This window comes from Hipposideros armiger, unplaced genomic scaffold (genome assembly GCF_001890085.2).
Source record: "Hipposideros armiger isolate ML-2016 unplaced genomic scaffold, ASM189008v1 scaffold_352, whole genome shotgun sequence".
Lineage (NCBI taxonomy): Eukaryota > Metazoa > Chordata > Mammalia > Chiroptera > Hipposideridae > Hipposideros > Hipposideros armiger.
In genome coordinates, this window is record NW_017731702.1 from 331,249 (window position 1) to 354,575 (window position 23,327).

Sequence of the window (23,327 nt, forward strand, 5' to 3'; positions counted from 1 at the left end):
TGGTTCAATGGAAGTTGAATGAATATTTAATTTTCACAACCACCTGGAAAGGAAGCAATGATTCCCATTTTACAAATGAGAAAAAATGAAGAAGCTCAGTAAGGTGAAATTACTTAAGCTGTAGATAATCAGAGACTCACCCAGTATTATAAAGCTCGGGTTCTGTCCTCTGTACTCTTATTTCTTGTAATATGAGACTTGAATGTTACACACTATTCTGTGCTAACACTACAAAAGGTGGGGTCACACGCAGCATCTCCATGGTGCCAAGTGAAGGTAAGAGAAAGATGAAAACCCAACAGCACCTGGGGCTCCTCTATTGAGAAAACCTTTGCCACCCAAAAAGCAACAGACCTACTCATTTATCAAAAGCATGAGAATATTAGTGCCTTCTCACTATTAGTAACTCTTCACCTAGTAATTCTGTTTCTAGCAATTTTAAGGAAATTTGAAGAGATGTACAGAAGGATTTATGATCCAGGATGTTTATCACAGTAATATGTTCAATCAGGTGAAAAATCCTAATGAGTTTTTATGCAGATACTAAATATATATTTTTAAAGAATACTTAAATGACATGAGAAAATGGTTAACTGTAACACTCAGTGAATTAAAGGGCAGTAGACTAATACTGAAAGGATACTGTATAATCCCAGTTTGGGTGGCATGTGTTTCTATCTATACACAGTGAAGAAAAATAAAAGAAAAGACAGACAAATGTTAACTCGTTATCTTTGAGTAGTAAGATTATTACGGGCAATTTATATTTCCTTCCCTATGCTTCAGAGTATTTTTAACTGTTTACTGTGAACATGTGTTGCTTTCATAATGAGGAAAACTGTTATTTTCCTCAACAAAGCAATTGACCATGTGATTTGCTTGAAAGGTTTTTCTTGTGTTTTATCAGTTTTTCAGTTGCTATTTCTAAATTATTTCAGAAACAAAATGGCTAGTTTTCTGAAGAATTTTCTTCTGCTTCAGGTTATTTAGACAATGGACTATTTCAGCTCCAACATATAAAGAGCTTGAAAGTCACTGAAAAACAACTGGACAAACTGAATACCAATGACCTTTCTTGAACTCATCAAAGAATTAAGTTTGCAGGGCAAACTGTCTCCCCGAAATGTGGAGCAACAGGCAAATCCAGAGTCACAGCTGAAATCTACTAACCTGGAGCGAAGTGCTGTAGCCCTAAACTGGCCAGCTTATGGGTGGGGACCACAGCCTGAGGGAAGGCCCCTTGCTGTGGTGAGTGTGACCTCCAGAAACCCCACTGATTGCTCATGGTGAAGGGCAGAGAAAGATTCCCTCATGGCTCTGGCAGGTGGAGGTAAAGAGTAATGTTTGTGAAAGATGCCCAGAGCTTTCCTCATAACAGAAGCCTGCCTACTCCCTAGAGGAATGACTTTACCAGAGCCTTGTCCTAAAGCTAGGGAGAAGGTCACTCCTCTCATCCAGCCCCTCACCTCAGAGGGATGGGAAAGCTCTTCAAGAAGAAACACATATGAAGGTCACAGGCCACAGACTCAAACCTACTGTGAGACTTGAGATTTAATCATAAAATTAGAGAGCACACACTTACTACCACACTGACAGGTTTCCAGTATAACAGTGGATTGCCTCTGAAAGAGGCACAAGACATGGGTTCTCTCTGAGAAGATGCGCTTAGGAAAGCCCAGAGTCAAAAGGGGAAACAGAAACAAGGGCTCCAGAAGAATCTGAAACCTCCGGCAACAAGAGCTACAGCAAACGTTAAACACAGCCTAACTCCTCGCAAGGTTAACATAAATGCTCACACTACAAAACTATCTCCGTTCCTATCACTCAATACAGTATGTCCAGCTTTAAGCAAAAAAATTTACAAGGCATAATAAAAGCAGGCAAAACACACAGGTGAAGATCTGTGATCAAACAAGAATTGAGAGAGGATCTCAAGCAACCGTCAGAACAAAACTCATGTGGGATACAGATGTTAGAATTATCAGACGGAATTTGAAATAACTATCATTAATATGTCCAGGGCTCTAATGGAAAAAGTGAACAACATGCAAGAACAGATGGGTTATGTAGAGGATGAAAATTCTAAGAATCACAAATAAAGGCTAGAAATAAAAAATACTGTAACAGAGATAAATAAAAAACATGACACCTAGGCATATACTCAACCTAGAGAAAACCAAAGACAAAGAAATATCTTGAAAGAAGTCAGACGAGTCAGGAAAAAGCACTTCACCTTTAGAGGAATAAGGACAAGAGTAACAGTGGGCTTCTCTTCAGAAACCATGCAAGCAAAAAGATAGTCAAGTGAAAAAGTTAAGGTGTTAAAAAAAGAAAAAACAGCAACTTAGAATCTGTATCCAGCAAAAGTATCCTTCAAAAGCAAAAGAAGTACTTTCTCAGACAAGCAAAAACAGAGCAGGCCAGACGACCTGCTCTGCAAAGAAATGTCAAAAGAAAAATTACTATATACACCAGAAATTTGGGTCTACATAAAGAAGAGTGTTGGAGAAATAAATGAAGGTAAAATCAAATATTTCATTTTTAAAGCCTTAGTTGATCTAAAAAGTAACTGTTGAAAGTAACAGTAACAACGTATTAGGTGATTACAGCATGTGGATAAGCGAAATGAGTGACAGCAACATCATAAGGGGTGGGAGGGAGGAATGGGGAATATTGTTATAAGGTACATTCACTACACATGAAAAGTAGTGGTATTTCAGGGTAGAACTAGATTCGCTTAAAATATGTTGTAAACTTGGGCAACGATTAATATTTTTTAAAAGGAAATATTACTGAAAGTACATTGGAGGAAGAACCAGAGACCAAGGATGTAGACCTCACTTTGTGGGCCCATTTCCTCATCTGTGAAACGGTATAGTTAGAATAAATCCTCTCCCTCTCCCTCCCCCCCCTCTCTGATGCCCTTCCTGCTTTAGTCATTCTATGACTAAAAAAAAGTTAAATAAATAAAAAGCCTACCTTGTTCCTTGAGGAGTATCGACAAGGAGTGATATCTATACAAGATATTTATGCCTTTTGAAAGGTATAAAAGCCTTTTAAAATAATCAGTCTCCCAATTACTTCAGTAAGTTTGGGTTTCTGTATTTCCATACTGAGTTGCCTTTAGCAGGTTTATCCAGTAAGTATAACAAAATATTGGATTTTCTCACCTGGTTCAGCCGCTCTCAATACATTGTGCTGTAGTCAAGAACACATGAGGCTGAAAGGAAAAGGCCATTTTACAGTATTGATTTCACACAAGACATGTGCCTTTCAATCCAAAACAGAAAGAACCGAGCTGCCTTCCTTGCCTACACAGAGCTCATAATTAGTTTGTGATTACCTCCAGGTCTGTCAATACTTTCATTCCCTGGCTTCTGTCAATACACTTCTGAGTTGTGTACACACTTATGAGCTACTGAGAAAATATACTGTCTCATCTCCAGACTTTGCTGCTCTAACCCCTTTAAATAAAAATCCCCAACCAGCAGAATTCTACTCATAAGGCCAATTTCCAACTTTAAAACCATCTACCTAGTGGCAGACAGGTATAAATGCTTTCACCCTCAACAGACTCATATCTGTTCTAGCAGTTAACTTGCATTCTATTTTTGCCCTACTGGGAAATAAAAGTGGCGTGAAAATCAATGTTTCACTCTGGAGGAAAAAAGGGCCGGATGACCAGACATCGATACATACATTCCTTCCTGCATTCGACAGTTCTTCAAAGCACACTTGGCTAAATAAATTCTAACAGGCCCAAATGAATTGGATGCGGGTATTAGCTGGAACAAGGAGCAAATCTTGCTTGTTAAGGAGTTTTGGCTAATTAGGGAGTACTTCTTACAATAAGAAAGAATTCAAGAGGAAATGTAGTCAATGACTCTCGTCTGTGAATTTTATCCAAATGCTTCAGACAATGAGTCCCTCAGGCCAGGAGTTCAACTGCTCATAAGTAAAAATGGAGAAATTCAGACTAAGAGTTCTATCCATTTTCCAGGGTATTAGGGTACTCACCCAAGGGCTCTAAAGCTCAGCTCCAGACAACAGCATGGGGTAGTGGAAAAGTTCAAGGTCCACAGACAGCGGGGCTGGTTTGCACCACTTCATGCACATCAGGTTCTGCATAATTTGGAGGCATTTGGGACCGAATGCAGTTGCTTCTCAAGAGGAGAAAGGTGACTTTACACTGCTGCTCCAGATGCCACAGTCCAGTGGAGGTGGCAACATCAAAGCTTCCCTTTTGAGGAAATGGTTCTTTTCTTTTCTCTCCTTTTGCCAGCTGATAGAGTATGGCTTCTCAACCTAAACCACACTAAAGGAAGACACTCTAAAGTCAGGCATGTTTCTGCCTTTTCAGCTCAGCCCAAATATGATGAAGTATTTGTAAAGTTAAAAAAATATATATTGCTGGTAATAAAACAAGAAAGGCAGCGCTTGCCTTCGAGTGGTGTGTGAGTTCGGGTAATACTGGTATTCACAAAGACCTACATACTTCTGGGGTTTTTTTGGGGGAGGTTTTTTTGAGACCTACATACTTCTTAAAAACACAAAGGGCTGGGGTGGGGGGAGAGGAGGCGTGAGAGAGGGAGGGGGAGAGAGATGACTCTTGGCTAAGAGGTGTGCTGTAATAATAATGGAGTTTCAAAGACTTAAGAAGGTAGATGAAACCTGTGCCAGGTTCAATATATTTTTCCATCTCTCAGTCACACAACTTTTTTAGGTTCAAATAAAATTGCAGATCTCTTTCTAAATGAAAGGCAACCTAATAGTGTTTAAGAGCTCCAAGGTAAAAAGACAAAAAAACAAAACAAAACACCAATGGGAATTTCTAGGACATTTAGCTCCTTTGAAAACTTATCCTTATAATGCAAAGACCTGGCAGTCACCCACCATCTTAACCACTGTTGCATCATCAACAGAGACAACCGGACATTATGTGCCTCCTCATGTGATGCGATGGTGAGTAAACATTACCAATGCAGTCTTCCTGACAAATATGTTACCATAAATCCAATCATGAGGAAACAATTAGAACACTGCCCAATAATGGACATTCAATTAAACAACTGTCTTGGATTCTTCAAAAAAGCCAATGACATGAAAAAAAAAAGGCTATTATAGATTTTAAAACTAAATGGCCAAATGCAATGTATAAAACTTTCAATGGATTCTGGATCATAAAACAAATGGGCATCATATAAAAGACATCTTTGAGGCATTCGGGAAAACTGCACTACAAACTGTATATTGGATATACCTGCATTAATGTTAATTTCTTATGTATATGGCATTAGTGGCTATGTAGAGAAATGCCACTCTTAGAGGTATGCTGCAGTATCGACAGGGAAGGGTCTGTAGCTTACTTTCAAATGACTCAACAAGACTGAGTACACTGACTCGGATGATGATGTGGCTTCTCTAAATAGACTGGCAGGAGAGAGAATAGGAACCACTTATAACAAGAACTTTAAAATGTTACTGTGGGCCACATGTGCCTTTGTCAGAGGGTGGGAGAACTCTCTGGAATATAAAATAAATAGGAAAGAAGGATGTGTATGAAACAAAAATGACCATTACCTTGTATCAGGAGCCACAGTTCATCCAGAGGCCTGCCTGAGTTGTCTGCCCAAAACTTAACTTGTGTGCTATTAAAGCTATATTAATGAACAAAATCTGTAAATCCATAATTACATTTTGTGTTTTAACTGAGCATTTAAAAATTCAAGATACACAATTTTTTTTCTGAACTATTTAGAAAGCCTATTTTAAACTTTGAGTTAAAAAAAAAAATGAATCAAACCTTTCCCAGAGATAAATTTTTTACTTCTTTTGCAAAGTGGCTATTTAGGTAATATTTGCTATAATATTATAAGAAAATTTGTGAGGAACTACAAAGATGAGTACTTTGGCTATAGCTGAAAAACTGGTGCATGTTTGAGAATTTCTGATAGCATTAATGGGAACAGTGCCTCAAATGAAAACAATTATGTCAACAAAAAGAAATTCTTCTTCTTAGATCAGTCTTGCGGACTGAGTAAAAATGAAAAAGAAATCTCATATTACAGAAGCTTTTATAACTTTAAAGGAAAAGAGAAGCTCAGAGGGGAACTAGGATTTGCTACATGCGGCATTGCCACCTACTAGATCAGAACCAACACCAGCGTAGGAAAAATAACTTCCTTGTAAGACTCACTGCGCCATTTTTATGAACTCATATTTTATGGAGCAAGAAAAATAATCAGACAGAGCAACGGTGAGGTCTCTTTGGAAAATTTAATTTGGACCACATTTTCTTTCCCTTGCCAAAAACATCCAATATTTTCATACATTTTGGGTTCCACAGCTTACAAAGGGGCAGCGGGTTTCCTGCAGTTACATACTGTTCCCAACTTTCTATAGAAAGATCAGACATTTTCCAACTTTGCTTTTGAGTATTTCCTTGAAAATGCTTTAAACGTTCCTTATAATAAATGGCAAGTAAAACAAAGTAAGGCTTTATTTTCTCCTTTTCCCCCTTTTTTGGTACTGCATGTTGGAGGAGAAAAAGGAAGACGTGTCTCATCAGTTGGTACCCTGGGGGTTGCTGCTGGGTCCTCCGAGCTACACCCACATCATGAGGCCCTGATGCACCCAGCACTGAGGAGCCTGAGAAGGGTAAGTGCTGACCATCCTGTCAAAGCCAGGTCACAGCATGGGGCCTGCAGGCTGCCTGGGTCTTCTTGGTGCTCCCAGGGCTCCTGGCCCTTGGAATAACAAAGGAGCTAGGACCAAATCGCAGTACCACAGGCTCACATCTGTGGGCCTTACAATGTGCATTTACAGACTAAATGTAATTACTGAAAATGAAAAAAAAAATCCTTTTACTAATGCCTGTATCAAATTACTAGAATGAAAATAAAAGCATTTGTCTGATAAAACATGTCTTCTTTGTCAGATGAAAGGAACTCCCTTGCAAGATAATCTCAGTGATGTATATGTCACTATTTATACAGTTTTGCCTGGGTGCACAGATTTCTTTAATTGCATCTGAACAGCTTTGTCATTTTTCAAACTGGTAGTTTCATTAGCTTAAAAAAGGGATAAGGCAGCCAAATTTAACTAATTTTGGTTGCAGAATAACATCTCAGACATCACCCTTCATCTTCTCAAATGTTAAGAGCACATGATTAAAAGGTTATCAAACAGTTTCTTCTCTCAACAGGAAACTAAGCAGCTATTGTCATCAAATCTATCTCTAGTAAACACAGGGCCCCTCATAAATATAAAATTAAATTCTTTTTGAGGAATAGGTTTGTGATTTTCATTATGCAGGATTTACATTTATTTGCTGAATTTCATAGTAAAAAATGTGTGGTCTTCTCTTCGTTATTTTCATACACAAGGGACTTGATCGCCTGAGCAGGCTCCGGCACACAGACAGCAGGCTGGGTTCCCTGGCTTTGTTTCAGGGAGGGGAGCAGCCAATGTCGTGTGGCTCAGAAGCCGTGCAAGAACTCCTGTAGCTGGGTGACGATCTCTGTGTCCACAGTTTCCATGAGGGACTGGAAGCCTTGCTCTCCCAGCAGCTCCTGCTGTGCCTTGAGCTTCTCGTAGATGAACTGCTGCAGTGACACTGTGTGTACCGGGTCCTTCAGGGCCAGCTGTGGGGCAGAGAGAAGCCACAGTGTGTCAGAGGCAAAACAAGTCTCTCATGCATGTGACTGACTAAGATTCCCTGTACTCTCTTCCATGGCAACACAACGGCTTCTGCCTCCCTCAGTTCCTTAGGGCCTCTGAGCATAAGCTGGCCGCCCGATTTCTCAACAGCTGAGTGTTCATCCATGTAAGAGAGTCAACACCAGGTAGAAAGTATCCTAGAAGGAACAGAAAGTGCCAAAGAGCATTTAAACACACTTGACCAGGGTTCCTCTTTGGGAGACCAGGTGCTGTGCAGTGGCAGCTCAGGTCCCCAGGATGGACAGAGGAAATAAGCCCTTATCCTGAATTGCTGTGCTATTTACATTGATGTACACACTTCTAAATTAAAAGAGAAATAAAAACAATAAATAAAAATAAACAAAACACATACTCCTCCTCTCCCATTGGGATATTTGGAAAACAAAAGAAATATAATTAAGTTACAAATAGTCCATCATTCCACGCCCTAAAGGTACCAACCAAGAGAAAATATTTCGGTGGCTTGTCTTTTCTGTGCCTGTGGCAGGCGCATACACACAAACACATGAATATACAATTAGTCCTGCTCTTTGCATTTACGTTATTATGTAAAAAAAATTCTACTCTAACACACTTTAAGAATTCTAACTCTATGTCATAATGCTCTTTGTTATAGGCATGTTGAAGTAATCATGGCATAGTTTAAATACAATCTTTACCTATGATTTTGCTGAATAATTTATCAAAAACACGGTTTCAAGTGACTGTGTATACATACAGCCTTTCCTCTGCATTTCAGATAACTTTCTTAGGATCTCTGTCTCTCTGAGGAGAATTACTAGATTAAAGGGCACAGACAATTTTATGACTATGATTTGTACCAATTGTAAAAGGTGTAGGGGTTTCAGCTTCTGGAACTGCTGTTACTACTGGTACTAACATTATTGAAGTTCTCTATACTTTAAGGATTGAAAAGTAACACACCACTGCTTTAAGCTGTACATTTCTCTCATGATCAATACAGCTGAACATCTGCGAGGTTTTAAGTCAAGTGCATGAGTTTTGTGCCCAATATGGCTACACAGAAACTCTCTTTCCTTAATGATACTCAATTATATTCTAGGTAGATGGAATAGCTAAATCACATCTATTGTTTGCACAATGTAAACAGATTTTAAAATAATGACCACAAATGGAAAATAGAACTGAGAGGCAGAGACATAGATGGCACGAATTTGAAATTAAACCCTTTATGTGATCATTCTCGAGTTACAGGATAAATCCAAGGCAAAGGTGATTTCATTCTCATTTCCCTGGAAGGCGGGTAGAAGAAGGAACACCAAGAGGAGCTGCAGACACAAAGCCCTGCATTCACAAGCCTGAAGACATCACTCTACAAAACGCATAGAAACTGAAGATGAACATCTGAAAATATCTGCTCTCTTTCCCAACATGCAGCAATGTTCAGTATTATTTTAATTACTAAGAAATAGAACTCTTACTAAAGAGAATGCGGACTTTGTTGAAATATCATGAATTACCTATAACTAAAATTATCTGCTACAATGTAAATGAAAAGCAGTTGAGCTTGAAATTGATGTCCAACAAGTCACTCCAACTACAGAAATGAAAATTAAGAGTGTGGTTTAAATGCTCTTTCAATTTGCTATAAAAAACTTATCACATCCCCACACTTTAATTTCCAACAGATTAATAAAAAGGAAAAGTATACTAAACCCACAAGGTACGGCATAACAACAATACACCAGTATAATACTTTTAAGTGTATTGATCAGACATGCGAACATTAAAAGCATGAATCTCTTTTAGAAGGAGAGTTGTGGAGGGGAGCAGGAAGGAAACGGACACACACAGTCTTCAACTGCACACCTTAAAAGAGCTTAAAAACCAACTTTTTAGTTAAAAAAAACCCACATTAGCAAATAAATGTCCATTCTGGCTTAGGGTAGACATTCATTAATCATAGGATTAATACCTTCTTTTGAAGAAATGTCATAAAAGATCGACCAAATGATTCTCCATAGAAGAATCACTGCTACACATCCATTAAAAGTCCAGATATCACTTCTATGAATGTAACAGTGCCTATCATTACTAGAATTAATAGTTACTAAAGTCAATAACAGCATTTTCAAAACTATTACTTTTATATAAACAATTCCCACCTAATAAACTTGAATAAAGAATGCCTACCATGTTTACTGGGTGGTACATTCCTGACAAAATAATTAGTTTTCTAATGTAATAAGTAAATTATCATTAAGATAAATCGCTGTTGGAAACAATATATAGTGAAGTAGACTTCTACTTTCAAATAGAGTAAAATACTTTTTTCTAAGTCTTCCAGCCAAGTACAGTAGACCCTTAAACAATGCAGGGGTTAGGAGTACCAACCTGCCCATGGAGCTGAAAATCTGCATTAACTTTGATTCCCCCAAGACTTAACTATTAATAGTTTTCTGTTGACTAGAAGTATTACCGGTAACATAAACAATTGATCAACACATATTTTGCATGTCATATGCATTATATACCGTACTCTTACAATAAAGTAAGCTAAAAAAAATGTGATTAAGAAAATCATAAAGAGAAAATGTGTTTACAGTGCTGTACTGGATTTATGGGTACTCTAAGTTTACGTTATCTGTCTACCAGATGAATCATCTGTCAGTACGCACATCAATATTGTCTCATATGATACAAAATACTGTAGATGTTATACGTACTACTAACACTAGACATCAAAAATGAAAAGACAGGGCCAGCCGAGTGGCTCAGTTGGTTAAGAGTTGGCTTGGGAGCTCAAGCTCTGAGCAGGAGGGCCGCTGCTTTGGATCCCACATGGGCCAGTGACGCTGCGCCCTCTACAGCTAAGATGGTGAACAACAGCTCAACCTGGAGCTGGGCTGCCGTGAGTCGCCAGCGACAGTGTAGGCTGCAGTGGGGCTGCAGTGGGTTGATGTAAGCTCCCGGGAGCGGCCAGCAGCCGGCATGAGCTGCCGTGAGCCACCATGAGTGGCCGTCCAATGGTCAGCGAGCGACTGCCTCACCCAGGAAGAGCACAATAATCACAATACCAACATGGGCCGGTGAAGCGATGTCCCCCACAACTAGACTGAAGAACAAAAGGACAGCAACTTGTCTGTTCCTCTTCCCCGATTCCCCAACACTGTTCCCTCTCCCAATTCACCAATAAAATCTTAAAAAAAAAAAGTAAAGATAATGTGAAAAAAAATTCATATTTATTTACAGGTATAACTATTTATGCATTGATTACAAAGTAGCAGCAATATGATTGGGTTTATGGTAACTTAGTGTAATTGATATAATTCTTTCACAGTAGCCTAACCTATACATTAATGAGTGAATCGTTATAAAAGTTTTATGGTATACAGTATTATAGTCACATTCACAACACAGTACTGGAAACCTTGTTACATTTTTTTTTAAAAAACTCACTTACCTGTGATGATGATAAGCTGAAATACCATTTCCCCAATTACAAGAGAGGCATACTGTAATGTAATTCTTAGAAAGCACTCATTAAACAGTAAGAAAACTAACATATTATTAATTTATATTAAGTATCACTCACCTTATGCCTATGTAAGGATAGGCTATCCATTGCCATACAAGTCTTGCACACAATGTTCTTACATGATGAATCTTAAGGCAACAATGATGATGACACAAAAACGTCTCATGTAATTCCGTACAGTAATTAGATTTTCACATGAAGACACTCACACACATAACAAATAAACTTATTAACTGTATAGCAAGATGACTATTGACTATTCATTGAGTGGGAGTCGATCATCATAAATTTCTTCATCTGTTTTTGCTTTTTCATTTCTCTAAAATGTTCTATGTGGTACCAATCCTTCATCCACCATTTACTTTAGTTTCAGTGCCTGCATCACAGAAGGGTCCATGTCATAAAAGAAGTCAAAAGCCATCTTGAATAATCGGGACCCTTTTGCCAGACTGTCTAATGTCAGTTTGTTCTCTGGCACTGCTTTTCCTACATTCACCTCCTCATTGGCGCTGGTTTGGAAGCGCTCATCTCCATCAAGCCATCTTCTGTCAATTCCAGTGTGATGTCTATTACCTCTTGAACTTTCCCAAGATCTATATCTTGAAAACATTCACCCCCACCTTATTTTACCATTTGCACAATCTCTTTCATGATTTCCTTAACTGGTCTGTCATAAATACTGTAAAGTCATGCACAACATCTAGACACTGTTCTTCAGCAGGAGTTTATTGTTTCAGGCTTAACGGCTTTCACAGCTTTTCTAGAATAATAATGTCATCTTCAATGGTGGAATTATTCCAGACTTTCATGATGTTCTCCCTATTGGGGTTCTCTTCCATAGCGTTGACAATCCTTTCCACATAGTACTGTGTGTTGAGTCTTAAAGGTTCTTTGACCTGATCAAGAGGCTAAATTAGAGACGTTTTGTGTGGGGGCAAGTAGACCACTTCAAAGCCTTTGGTACTGAACTCCTGGGGCTCTCTAGGTGACAAGGGGCACTGTCTAGTATCAAAAGAGCTCTAAAAGGCAGTTCCTTACTGACAATGTACTTCCTGACTTTAGGGACAAAGCATCAATGGAACCAATCCAGAAAAAGGGTTCTTGTCCAGGCCTTCTTCAATGCTCTGGGGTTAGCAGCTTCATAGATAAGGGCATCCTGATAAAAAACTCGACTGCATTTGCATGAAACAGTAGAGTCAGCCTATCCCTTCCTGCCCTAAATCCTGGTGCTCCCTTCTCTTCCTTACTAATTAATGTCCTTTGTGGCACTTTTTGGTTTTTTTCCCAGAATAGGGCACTTTTGTCCTGCACTAAAAATCTGTTCAGAAAGATATCCTTTCTCCTCAGGGATCTTCATAATGATGTCTGGGAACTCATCTGCTGTCTCTTGGTCAGCAGAAGCTGCGTCTCCTTGTTATACTGACACTTTTTAAGCCAAAACTCGTTCTAAAATGATCAAACCATCCTTTGCTGGCATTAATTCTCCAGCTTTAGAACCTTCACCTTCCTTGTGCTTTAAGTTGTCATGACTTCACTTTTTCTTGAATCATATTGGAGTCTATAGGCAATCCTGCACCCACATAAAGGCTGTGCTTTCAATATGTGATAAAAAGGTATTTCGCAAAAACTGCAAGGCTTTCACGCCTGCTGGTGTAGCTGCAGCATGACTTCACAAATTTCCTTTTCTTTTTTTATAGTGGTCCTTATACTCGATTTATCATGAAATGGTGGAAAACCACAGCTGCAGGCTTCAATGTATGGTACACATTAAACAATTCAACTTTTTCTTGTTGTCATGACTTTTCTCTGCTTCTTGGCAACAATTCCCGCATTGCTAGTGGCCCTTTATATAGATCCCATGGTGTTATTCAAGGTTTACAGTAGTGAACTAAACACGTCACACTGTGTTTTAAGCATATACTTGCAACACTTTTGAGCTCACCACAATAGCAACAAGAGGTAGCTACAAAATTATTACAGTACAGTAGGTACTACAGTCAATTTTATACAGTTATAATTTAATACTGGATCTTTACATTTGTTTATAATTCTCTTGACGAAGAATGGTGCCATGTATGGTCTTGCATTAGTGTGTATGAGTTTTGATCAATTGTAACGTTTTATAATAAATCTGTGTGTATTTTATAGTACTAAATGATAAAATAAGACTAATATCTACATATATTTTATGCATTCATGACATACCTAACTTTTCCCTTTTTTTTTTCTGTATTTCTAGGCTATGTGAGTTTTTTCAAATTGTTGTAAATCTCCAAAATTTTTTCCAATATACTTACTAAAAAAATATCTTCATGTAAGTGGACTCGCACAGTTCAAACCCGTGTTGTTAAAAGGATCAACTGTACAACTAAAAACCCTGGATATTATATAGAAAACAAACTTAAGAACTTGACTCCAAATGGTAGAAGGAAGAAGGCAGAAGGCAGAATGATCAGGGACTCCAGCAGCCAAGGAATGATAGTGTTAGGGGCCCTGGCTTCCTTCTTGCCTCATATATCACATATTTGGAGCTGAAGAAGCCAGCAACCTAGAAATGCCAACGAGCACCAACCAAAATAAGCTCCTACAAAGCCTTCTCTCTATCCCAAAGACCAGGAAAAAGGCCACATAGCAAGACAGAAAACTATTAGACAATAATAATTGGTCTATTTCAGCCCAACACCACAGAATAAACTGTGGCCTCACCTCCACCTATGCTGGGCTGTTACAGGATTCAAACCACCCATTCCCACCAGTGTCTGTGGCAGCACACTGGGAATTGTCCGAGGAACTTTAAAAAATGCTGACATCTACGTCCCACTTCTGGAGATTCTGATTTAACTGGTTGCAGGTACCAGGATTTTTTAAAGCTCCCCCGGTGTTTCTGATGTCCATCCAAAATTGAGAAACACACCAATAGAAAATTTTGGAAAAACCAGTTTTGAGGACTAAGACCTCAAGTGAACCCAATAAAAACCTCTAGATTTTTCAATTTATTAAAATAAAATATAGGTAATAGTCTAAGTAAAACATATGATACTTTAAAAAACCCTTAAACTAGTAATTCTAAGCCCTATAAATTTAGTTCCCATTTACCGCCACCTATTTCTATAAACTGTTGAGGGCTTCCTCTCTCCTTTACCGTCAGTTAGGCATTATTTTATTTCCTTTTGCTTTACTGTATACATACTAGGTAATGTCAGTTACTATTTTTCTTTTTTTTGTTTTCATTGTCTGACTCCTCCACCATCCAAAAGTTTAATGACCTTTTGATTTTGGTTTTAGACTCCAGAATTCCAAAGGATTCTCCAAATCACAGGTAAATCAAACACAAATCTGCAGGGCCCTTTATTTTGCCTGTTTTTCCTAAGTGGTTATTGCTAGTATATAACAGCATATAGTATATATATATATATATATCCATTTATCCATTTGTCATTTAATTGGTCACCTTATAAAACTCTCTTCATACTTGATCTGTTGATTATCTTCATGGACTTTTCTGGCTTAAACAATCATTTTAATAACTACAGTTGACCCTTGAACAACATGGGTTTGAACTGCATAGGTTCACTTACATGAGGATTTTTTCAATAAATAAGTACAGTACTGTACATGTATGTATTTTCTCTTATGATTTTCTTAATATTTTCTTTTCTCTAGCAACTTGATTGTAAGAACACAATATATAATACATATAAGATATAAAATCTGTGTAAATCGACTGTTTATGTTATTGGTAAGGCTTCTGGTCAACAGAAGGCTATTAGTAGTTAAGTTTTGGGGGAGTCAAAAGTTATACATGGGTTTTCAACTGCACAGGGGTCAGCACCCCTAACCCCCATGTTGTTCAAGGGTCAACTGCAGTGACTTTTTTTCTCTTTTTTGCCAATATTTAAACCTGTATTCACTCATAGGCACTCTGGCAATCTCTTCTCACATTAACTATTAGAAACTCCATGTGACAGAGGTTCACCAAACCTTTCTACTCTTCTTCCTAGTACATAGACAGATCACAATTTCCATCAATGTAATGTGAGCAGAAAAGATATGTGTCATTACCTAGCCTGACTCTTAAAAAACAACTACTCGATTCTTTTGCCCCACCTTCCAGCTAGACAGAAACCAAGATGGCAGCATCTCAGTAATATGGGTCACCCCGAATGGCTGTGTGAATTACACACCCACTCCTAACCCTCTCTTTTTGTGTTAGTCCTGAGTAAGAAACAAACTATTACATTAAGCTTTGATTCAAGGGGGTCTGTCATAGAAGATGGTGCTCTGTGGCATTTAGATCATTCACAATCTAGTGGTATGTTTGTGCTTAGTTTTTCAAATAATATTTTAAAGGCCCATTAATTCTAGTCCTAGTTCAATACGAAATTTTACCAGGAATAAATTTTCAATTTAATGCTGGATTAAATCTGCTAATGTAGTTTATATTTTTGCATATATTTTTATAAATAACAAATTTCCTACTTTCTTTTTTCTGTTTTATTCTTTTCCTGAAAATTCCCAGCTTTCTGGATTCTAGAATAAGTTGAACTATCACAGCATTATCTATTCCTTAAAATTTAATAGAAAAGGAAGGGAGGGAGGGAGAGAGGGAGGAATAAGTGTGTGGGGGGGGGATAAGTTGCTGCTGAAAGGAGGTCATTGGTAAAGTTAAATGCATTAAATCACATATTTTTAAAAAAATTGATAGTATAGTCCAGTAAAACCACTTATAAAATGAGGAAATATTGGGTTGTCAGAAAAGTCATGATGCAGTTTTGCAATGAAAAACAGAAAAAAATACGTCATGACTTTTCTGACAACCCAATAAGAAACTTTACGGAGGGAGAGTTTTGGTTTTATTTCTTTTGGTGAGGGGTGTGGGGAGGCACTTTAAAACATTTCTTCTATGGTTATAAATCTATTTATTTCTACCTGATCCTAAGTTGATTTTTATTTATTTTTATTTTTTTGGTAATTTACATTTTATTTAAAAATCATCCAGTTTCCAGGTGATAGGGAATGGCAAAAGGATAAAGAGAAACCATGAGAAAAATATCAGATGAGATTTCTCTTTACAATCTAAATGTCATCCTTGGATGACATCTCTGCTATCTGAGTTTTGTGAATATCATTTCCTTCTGCCTATAACTGTATAAAGGGGCTGAGGAATCTGCACATCACAAGTGTGAGCCATCGATAGGAAATGTGTGCTTCCTTCTAGCTCCTTATTGCTTCAACTCCTGCTGTGGTTCCAGGAAGTGAGATCACTGAGCAAATCTTATGAGAATCTCAAGTTTCTTGATAAAATGTTCTACAAGGTCAAGCTATCAGGTGAAGGATTGAAAGTTTAAGTGCTATATATATGAACTGCTGAAAGAGAATCTAAAGGCAAAAAAGAGTAGTAACGAGTTAGTCAGCATCCTCAATCTATTTCAAAAACTGGGATTATCATTTCATCAAATTGTCAACCATCAATAATTTATGAAAAATGACAATATGATAGGAATGAAAACTTTCCAGTTTGACCATCTGCTGTATAGCAAAATTGTTGAAGAAATTGCAGTATTTTAAGACCCGCATTAACTTACTATTTCTGAGAAGGGAAATACTGCTCTATGGTTGTTTAACCTAAATTTGCTAGAGTACTTGAAATATCTCATGCATGATTTCAACTACATTGTGTATTTATTTTAGTAGGCAGGCTTGGCACAAAACAAAGGAACAACTCCACAGCAGTGCCTCCACTACTAAATTATCTGTGCAAGTCAAAGGGAAAACTCTCAAAAAACAACAGAAGTGTGATTAACAAAAATGTAACCCTATGACAAATATCTGGAAAACAACACAATTCAAGCATTTCAAAATATCTGTGCCACTATTTACTTTTCATTATTCGAGTTACTTAAGTCTCAGAGAACTAAGCCAATTAACATTCAGTTCACATAAAAATGAAGTAACCACAATCACAGTATCAATAACACTCATAAATGAACTTATACCAATCTCTGAGAATTCCACTTGTTTTTTTTTCAAGGGACAAATTCATAGTGAAGTGAAAATAAGCAGTTTAGAACCAGTTACAAAGCAATTAGTCAACACCCAGTTACCAAAGGCCAGATCTTTCCTGAACGAAGGTCGCCCAAATCTCTGGTAGATAGCTTTTGTTAACTGCTGACTTACAAATTTAAGAAATTTGCAACCACTAGCATCTAATTTTTCTCCTATTTCCTTCATTTGACTCTGTCTAAATCATGGTAGTACCTTAGCTTTCGATATAAGTTATGTCTTCATTCATGCCATACAGTTAGACTGACAACCACAAAGAAGCAATTGCTTTCCATGCACTGCTTGAAAAAACAAGCCAGAGTATTATTATTAAGTTGATGTAAAAAATATCCTGTAAGTAAAATATACCTGTAATTCTGAGCATTAAAATAGCTAGTCTTATGCCTCTGACTTTCAAGCAATACTGTTTTATCTGTTTTCCAATAAGAATAATTCTTTCTCATTTTAGACTGAGAGTTTTAAGAGTTCTTTAATAAATATTCAGTTTATCTTAAAAATATTTCACAATGTTATACATACAATAGATGATGTATTACACAATTATACACTTAAAACCTATGTAACTTTACTAACCATTGTCACCCCAATAAACTTTAAAAAAATATTTCAAGTAAAATATCCTCAGAAACATCATTAATGAGTATTAAAATACATTGTTAGGCTATAGTAATTAAAATAGGTCAATAGACTACAATCTGGAGTTTTGAAATAAATCTGGCAATGTAGTATCTGACAAAGGTGGTATTTCAAAATAGTAAAGATAAGCTACTGATTAGTTCTGTGATAGAGGCTAGCTATACATATTTTTAAAAGTTGATATTCTATTCCTTTAACAAAAAACTTCCAGTTGAATTAAAGATTTAAATGAAATAAGTAAACCTGTAACAACATGAAAAGTTATGTTCTTGAGAGTGGGGTGGCCATTCCAAGCACACCATTTAAAAACCAAACACAACAAAAAAAAAAAAAGTGAGAGAACAAAGTAAAAAACAATGAAAGAGATGAAAGCAACGACCACTGAAAACTCAATACACAACATGACCTCTCAAACAGCAGTGCAGATCTGGACTAATCACACATACAGAAGATAACAGTTCATCTCTCAAAAACGGAGTTTGATGAATTGAGAGGGGGAAAAAAGCCCTACTGATAGCTGTGGGGGGCAGAGAGGGGAGGGTATCTGAGAATTGAAGCAGAGACCACAATTTGCAAAACTGAACCAGTATTCACAAAACAGAAAAACTATCTTAAGTCATGACATGCAAAACAAGCAATCTAAACCCATATTCTTTTTTTTTTTTAAGATTTTTATTGGGGAATTGGGGGGATGGGAACAGCGGTGGGGAATTGGGGGAAGGGGAACAGACAAGTTGCTGTCGTTCTGTTCTTCAGTCTAGTTGTGAAGGACGTTGTTTCACTGGCCCAATTTGGCACCATCATTGTGCTTTTCCCAGGCGAGGCAGATTAGTCGCTGGCTTCTGAACGGCTGCTCACTGCGGCTGCTGGCCGCTCACGCTGGCTGCTGGCTACATACGGTAGCCCATGGCAACCCACTGCCACAGGGGCTGCAGCCTACCGCCTCGCCGGCGACTCAAAGCAACCCAGCTCCAGGTTGAGCTGTTGTTCAGCATCTTAGCTGTAGAGGGCAGTGTCACTGGCTCTCATATGTGGGATCCGAACCGGGGCCCTCTGGCGTCCCAAGCCAGTTCTTAACCATCGCGCCACTCGGCCGGCCCTAAACCCATATTCTTTTAACACAGCTCAATTTGATCCATGTGTTCTAAGACACGACAACTGACCAATTGACTCAATGGTAACTACATGGACTCATCTGTTAAAGAGACCACTAACTGTCCCAGCAACTTGACTGGTTTACAAATTCTGACCAATCCCTGAGTAGATCATTCTATGACTAACTCCAGTTCCCTTAACCCTATAAAACTCTTCCTTGATTCACCAACTGTGATATGATTCTCCAGTGTGTTCCTTCTCTCTTGCAACAACAAGCTAATACACTTAACTCCGTTACCAAATCAAAACAAACAAACAAACAAACAAAAGAACACACAACTAAAGGAAACAGAGATGAAGGATTAAGGATTGATTTCTTTAATGTATAGAGCTTGTTCAGGTTACTGACCGCTGCCTAACAAACTATTCCAAAACTAGGCGGCATAAAATAACAACTGTTTTTTAATGTGAATGGATTCTGTGGATCTGGAATTGATATGGGGAGACTAAAGGTGGATCATCTCTGCTCCATGATCTGTGGGGCTTCATTTGAGAAGACTTGAAGGCTAGGGGTGACTCAAGCCATCTTGGGGTCATGCAGTCATTACAGTAAATGCTGGCTGTGATCTGGACCTCAGCTAGGGAAAATAAGACCTACAGTCTCCTTGTAGAGGTCTGGGCTTCCTTACTGCATAGTGGCTGGGTTCCAAGAATGAGTCCATAGAGGACAAGGTAGAAGCTATACATTGTGACCTGGACTTGGAAGTCCTAAGGCACCAGCAAGCCTTACCAGCTAAGGAAAGGAAACACAGACCCAACCTCTGAATGGAAAAAGTGTCAAAATCATGCAGTAAGAATAGCATGTCAAATGGGAAATATTATTATGGCCATCCTTAGAAAATACAATCTGTCACAGAACTCTTATTTAAAAGCAAAAAAACAAATAACATTTCTAATAGAAAAATGGGGGGGGGTATGTAAATAAGCCATTCATCAAACAAAAGGATATAAATAAATTATAAACATATTAAAAATGCTCAGCCTCTCTCGTAATTAGAGAAAGTACATTAAACAATAACTTACTGCTTTCTAAGTATCATCTTGTCCAGGATATGGAATAACTCATGTACCACTGCTGGCCACATAAAGTTAAATTGTTAGTTGTTTTTCTTGAATTGACAGGTTTGCTTTTGAGAAAAAACATGCCAAATACCAGGTCTGAACAGCCATGTTTATCTATCAGCCATTCTTCTATGTTCAAATAGTGTTGCATGAAAAAAGCAGTTAATTCAGCTCACAACTCAATCACAAAAGTGCTTTTCCTCAAACAAGCAATGTCACAGAGAATATTCCCATTTTGACCCCAAAAAATACTTTTAAAATGTATATTTGAGCAGAGACTTAATAAAATTAATAATTTCTACTACTTCATCAAGGACATTCTGAAATGAAATTGGCTTTTAACAGCAAAAAACTGTGATTGTATGGTAGTGAAGAACCAATGACTGCTGGTACGGTGTGCCACTAGTGCCCTCATTGAAGCTAAAGTGCCAGCAGTTACACCCACCACCGGGTACCAAACATAGTTTGTGCGCCACCAGTGCAAATGTTCACACAATGAAAAAGGAAATCATATCTTAGTATTACTATGAAAAAATCTCTTGAAAGGGTTTGGGGAACCCCCAGCTGTTTGTGGGCTACACTTTAAAACCTGCTGCTCAAGAGATAAATGGAATAGAGATCCATTCAATGGAATGTCATCACATATGGTTATTAAAAGAAATAATGAAAATCTAAGTTTATATAAATGGAAATATGCTTATGTATTTACTGCATTTAAGAAAAATCAAGCATTCAAGTATTGGGTTGTTGGAAAAGTTATGACGTATTTTTTCTATGTTTTTCATTGCAAAAATGCATCATGACTTTTCCGACAACCCAATAATTTGTAAATTGCATACAGATGTTTATATACAGTAAATAAAATATTTGGAAAGATACACTTACATATCATAACATTGAGAAAGCCTACTTTGGAAAGGCTATTTCACATCATAAAATAATTTTGTGGTTTTTAAATTAGTATAGGCTACACTTTTCTAAGTAAAAAAAAAATCTCTTCAGAATACAAACTCATGTAAAACAATTCTTTGAAAAGGCTCCTTGGGCCGGCCGAGTGGCGTGCTGGTTAAGAGTTGGCTTGGGATGCCAGCTCTGAGCTGCAGGGCCCTGGTTCAGATCCCACATGGGGGCCAGTGGCACTGTGCTCTCTACAGCTAAGATGGTGAACAACAGCTCGACCTGGAGCTAGGCTGCCATGAGTTGCCGGCAGTGGCGTAGGCTGCAGTGGGGCTGGCCAGCAGCGGGCGTTAGCTGCCGTGACGGGCCATCCAATCGCCAGCGACCAATCTGCCTCACCCGGGAAGAGCGCAATAACAACGCCAACATGGCCAGTGAAGCGACATCCTCCACAACTAGACTGAAGAACAAAAGGACAGCAACTTGTCTGTTTCCCTTCCCCGATTCCCCAACGCTGTTCCCCTACCCCAATAAAATCTTTTTTTTTTAAAGTCTCCTTAATTTCCCCTCCCTCAAAAGATAGGCTCCTCCTAAAAACACAATTAGCATTGCTGATAATTTATTGAGAAAAAGAATTGAAAGTCAAATACAGGAACGAAGACAGGAAGACAAGAAGACAGTCTAATGGTCACTGGACCATCAGCTAAGTTACTGAAAACGCGCTCTCGCACGCTGGGCCACAGTCTTCATCCATAAAAACTTTGTTTACACTCAGTCAATGCCACGTTGCCAAAGCTTTGAAGTGAACAGTGGCAGTTACTGAACTGTTCCCGATTAAGGCTTTTAGTAACGATGCAAATAAATAATCAAGAAATAATGAGGCTGCCTACTTTGTAATACTCAAGAGCAATATTGATGTCAGCAGGCAATCTGAAATCTCAACTAAAAACAAAAACTCAGAAAACACCACTTTATTTAGTTCCTAGGGCATTGTCAACAGAATTATCTTTCCAGTGTCTTTTTGATTACTAGTGTGTAGCCTACTGTACAAGATCTTAACCTCTGGATCTCAAACTATTTTTTGATTAACATTTTAGCTCTACCACAGAAAGAACTGCTATCTCAGGAGGATGCCTGATTATCAATTTGTGTCTTTATTACACCTCAGCTGGATTATTTCAATTCATCATTTCTTATCCTCTTGGATTGTTTTAATGTCACTTGCAACTCTACAGGTTATAAGAGCTGAATTATCCACTACAACAGTATATTTCTAAGACTTGGGGTAAGTTTAACATTGATTTTGAGGGTCTCACTTGTAAGGAGTTATGTTCAATCTACAACTTGAAATAGTTACTATTTTGGGTGGGGACGGGGGCTGGCAAAGTGGCTTGTTGGTTCAGAGTTGGCTTGGGATGCCAGCTCTGAGCAGCAGGGCCCTGGTTTGGATCCCACATGGGCCAGTGACGCTGCGCCCTCTACAGCTAAGATGGTGAACAACAGCTCAATCTGGAGCTGGGCTGCTGTGAGTCGCTGGCAATGGCACAGGCTGCAGCCCCTGTTGCAGTGACCAGCAGCTGGCGTGAGCTGCCGTGAGCGGCCGTGCAATGGCTGGAGAGCGACTGCATCACCTGGAAAGAGCGCAATAATAATACCAACATGGCCCAGTGAGGCGATGTCCTCCACGACTAGACTGAAGAACAAAAGGACAGCAACTTGTCTGTTCCCCTCCCCCATTTCCCAAATAAAATCTTAAAAAAAAATAAAAGTTACTATTTTTTACACTTTCAGCCTCAGGTGAAGTTATGTGTCCTATGACAGCCCTTTGTATGTTTCAGCATGACCTGGAAATAAAGATACGGGTGTACTAACAGCAGTATAACAATCAGTTAGTAGAACTTAGAGAAGATAGAATCTGAGTATAGATATTAAAAAAAAACAAGTAAATCTTCCCATTTTAAGAAACTGGCTTTGTAATAAGCTAATGCTATTAAAAAAATTTAAAGAATATGTATGTATTATTGATCAACATGCACCAGAAGATAGGTTCTGTGGGAAGATATATATGCTTGCAAAGGAAACTCTGATTATACAGAGATCAAGGCTTTGCACATAGTGAACACTCAAACCTGTACGTACTAGAACGAACACAAAAGAAAAATGGTTCGCTTTGAAGATGCTACTCTATTGCCCTTGTGTGAGGTCAGGAGAAGTAGTTGTAAAACTGCAGCAGGTAGAATTATTTCGTACCTAACTAAGAGTAAACAGAGAACTACTTTTTAAAAAATAGAGGAGT

General features: G+C 38.2%; 1 protein-coding gene across 1 annotated transcript in view; it reads right to left on the reverse strand.

The window, feature by feature from the left end:
- Window positions 1-6,262: 6,262 nt before the first annotated feature.
- IPO11 (importin 11) overlaps window positions 6,263-23,327 on the reverse strand; it is a 197,354-nt gene continuing 180,289 nt past the window's right edge. The window contains exon 24 of the mRNA XM_019661540.1: window positions 6,263-7,643. Coding sequence (XP_019517085.1) covers window positions 7,479-7,643 — 165 coding nt within the window. The 3' untranslated portion in view covers window positions 6,263-7,478. The remainder of the gene's footprint in view (window positions 7,644-23,327) is intronic.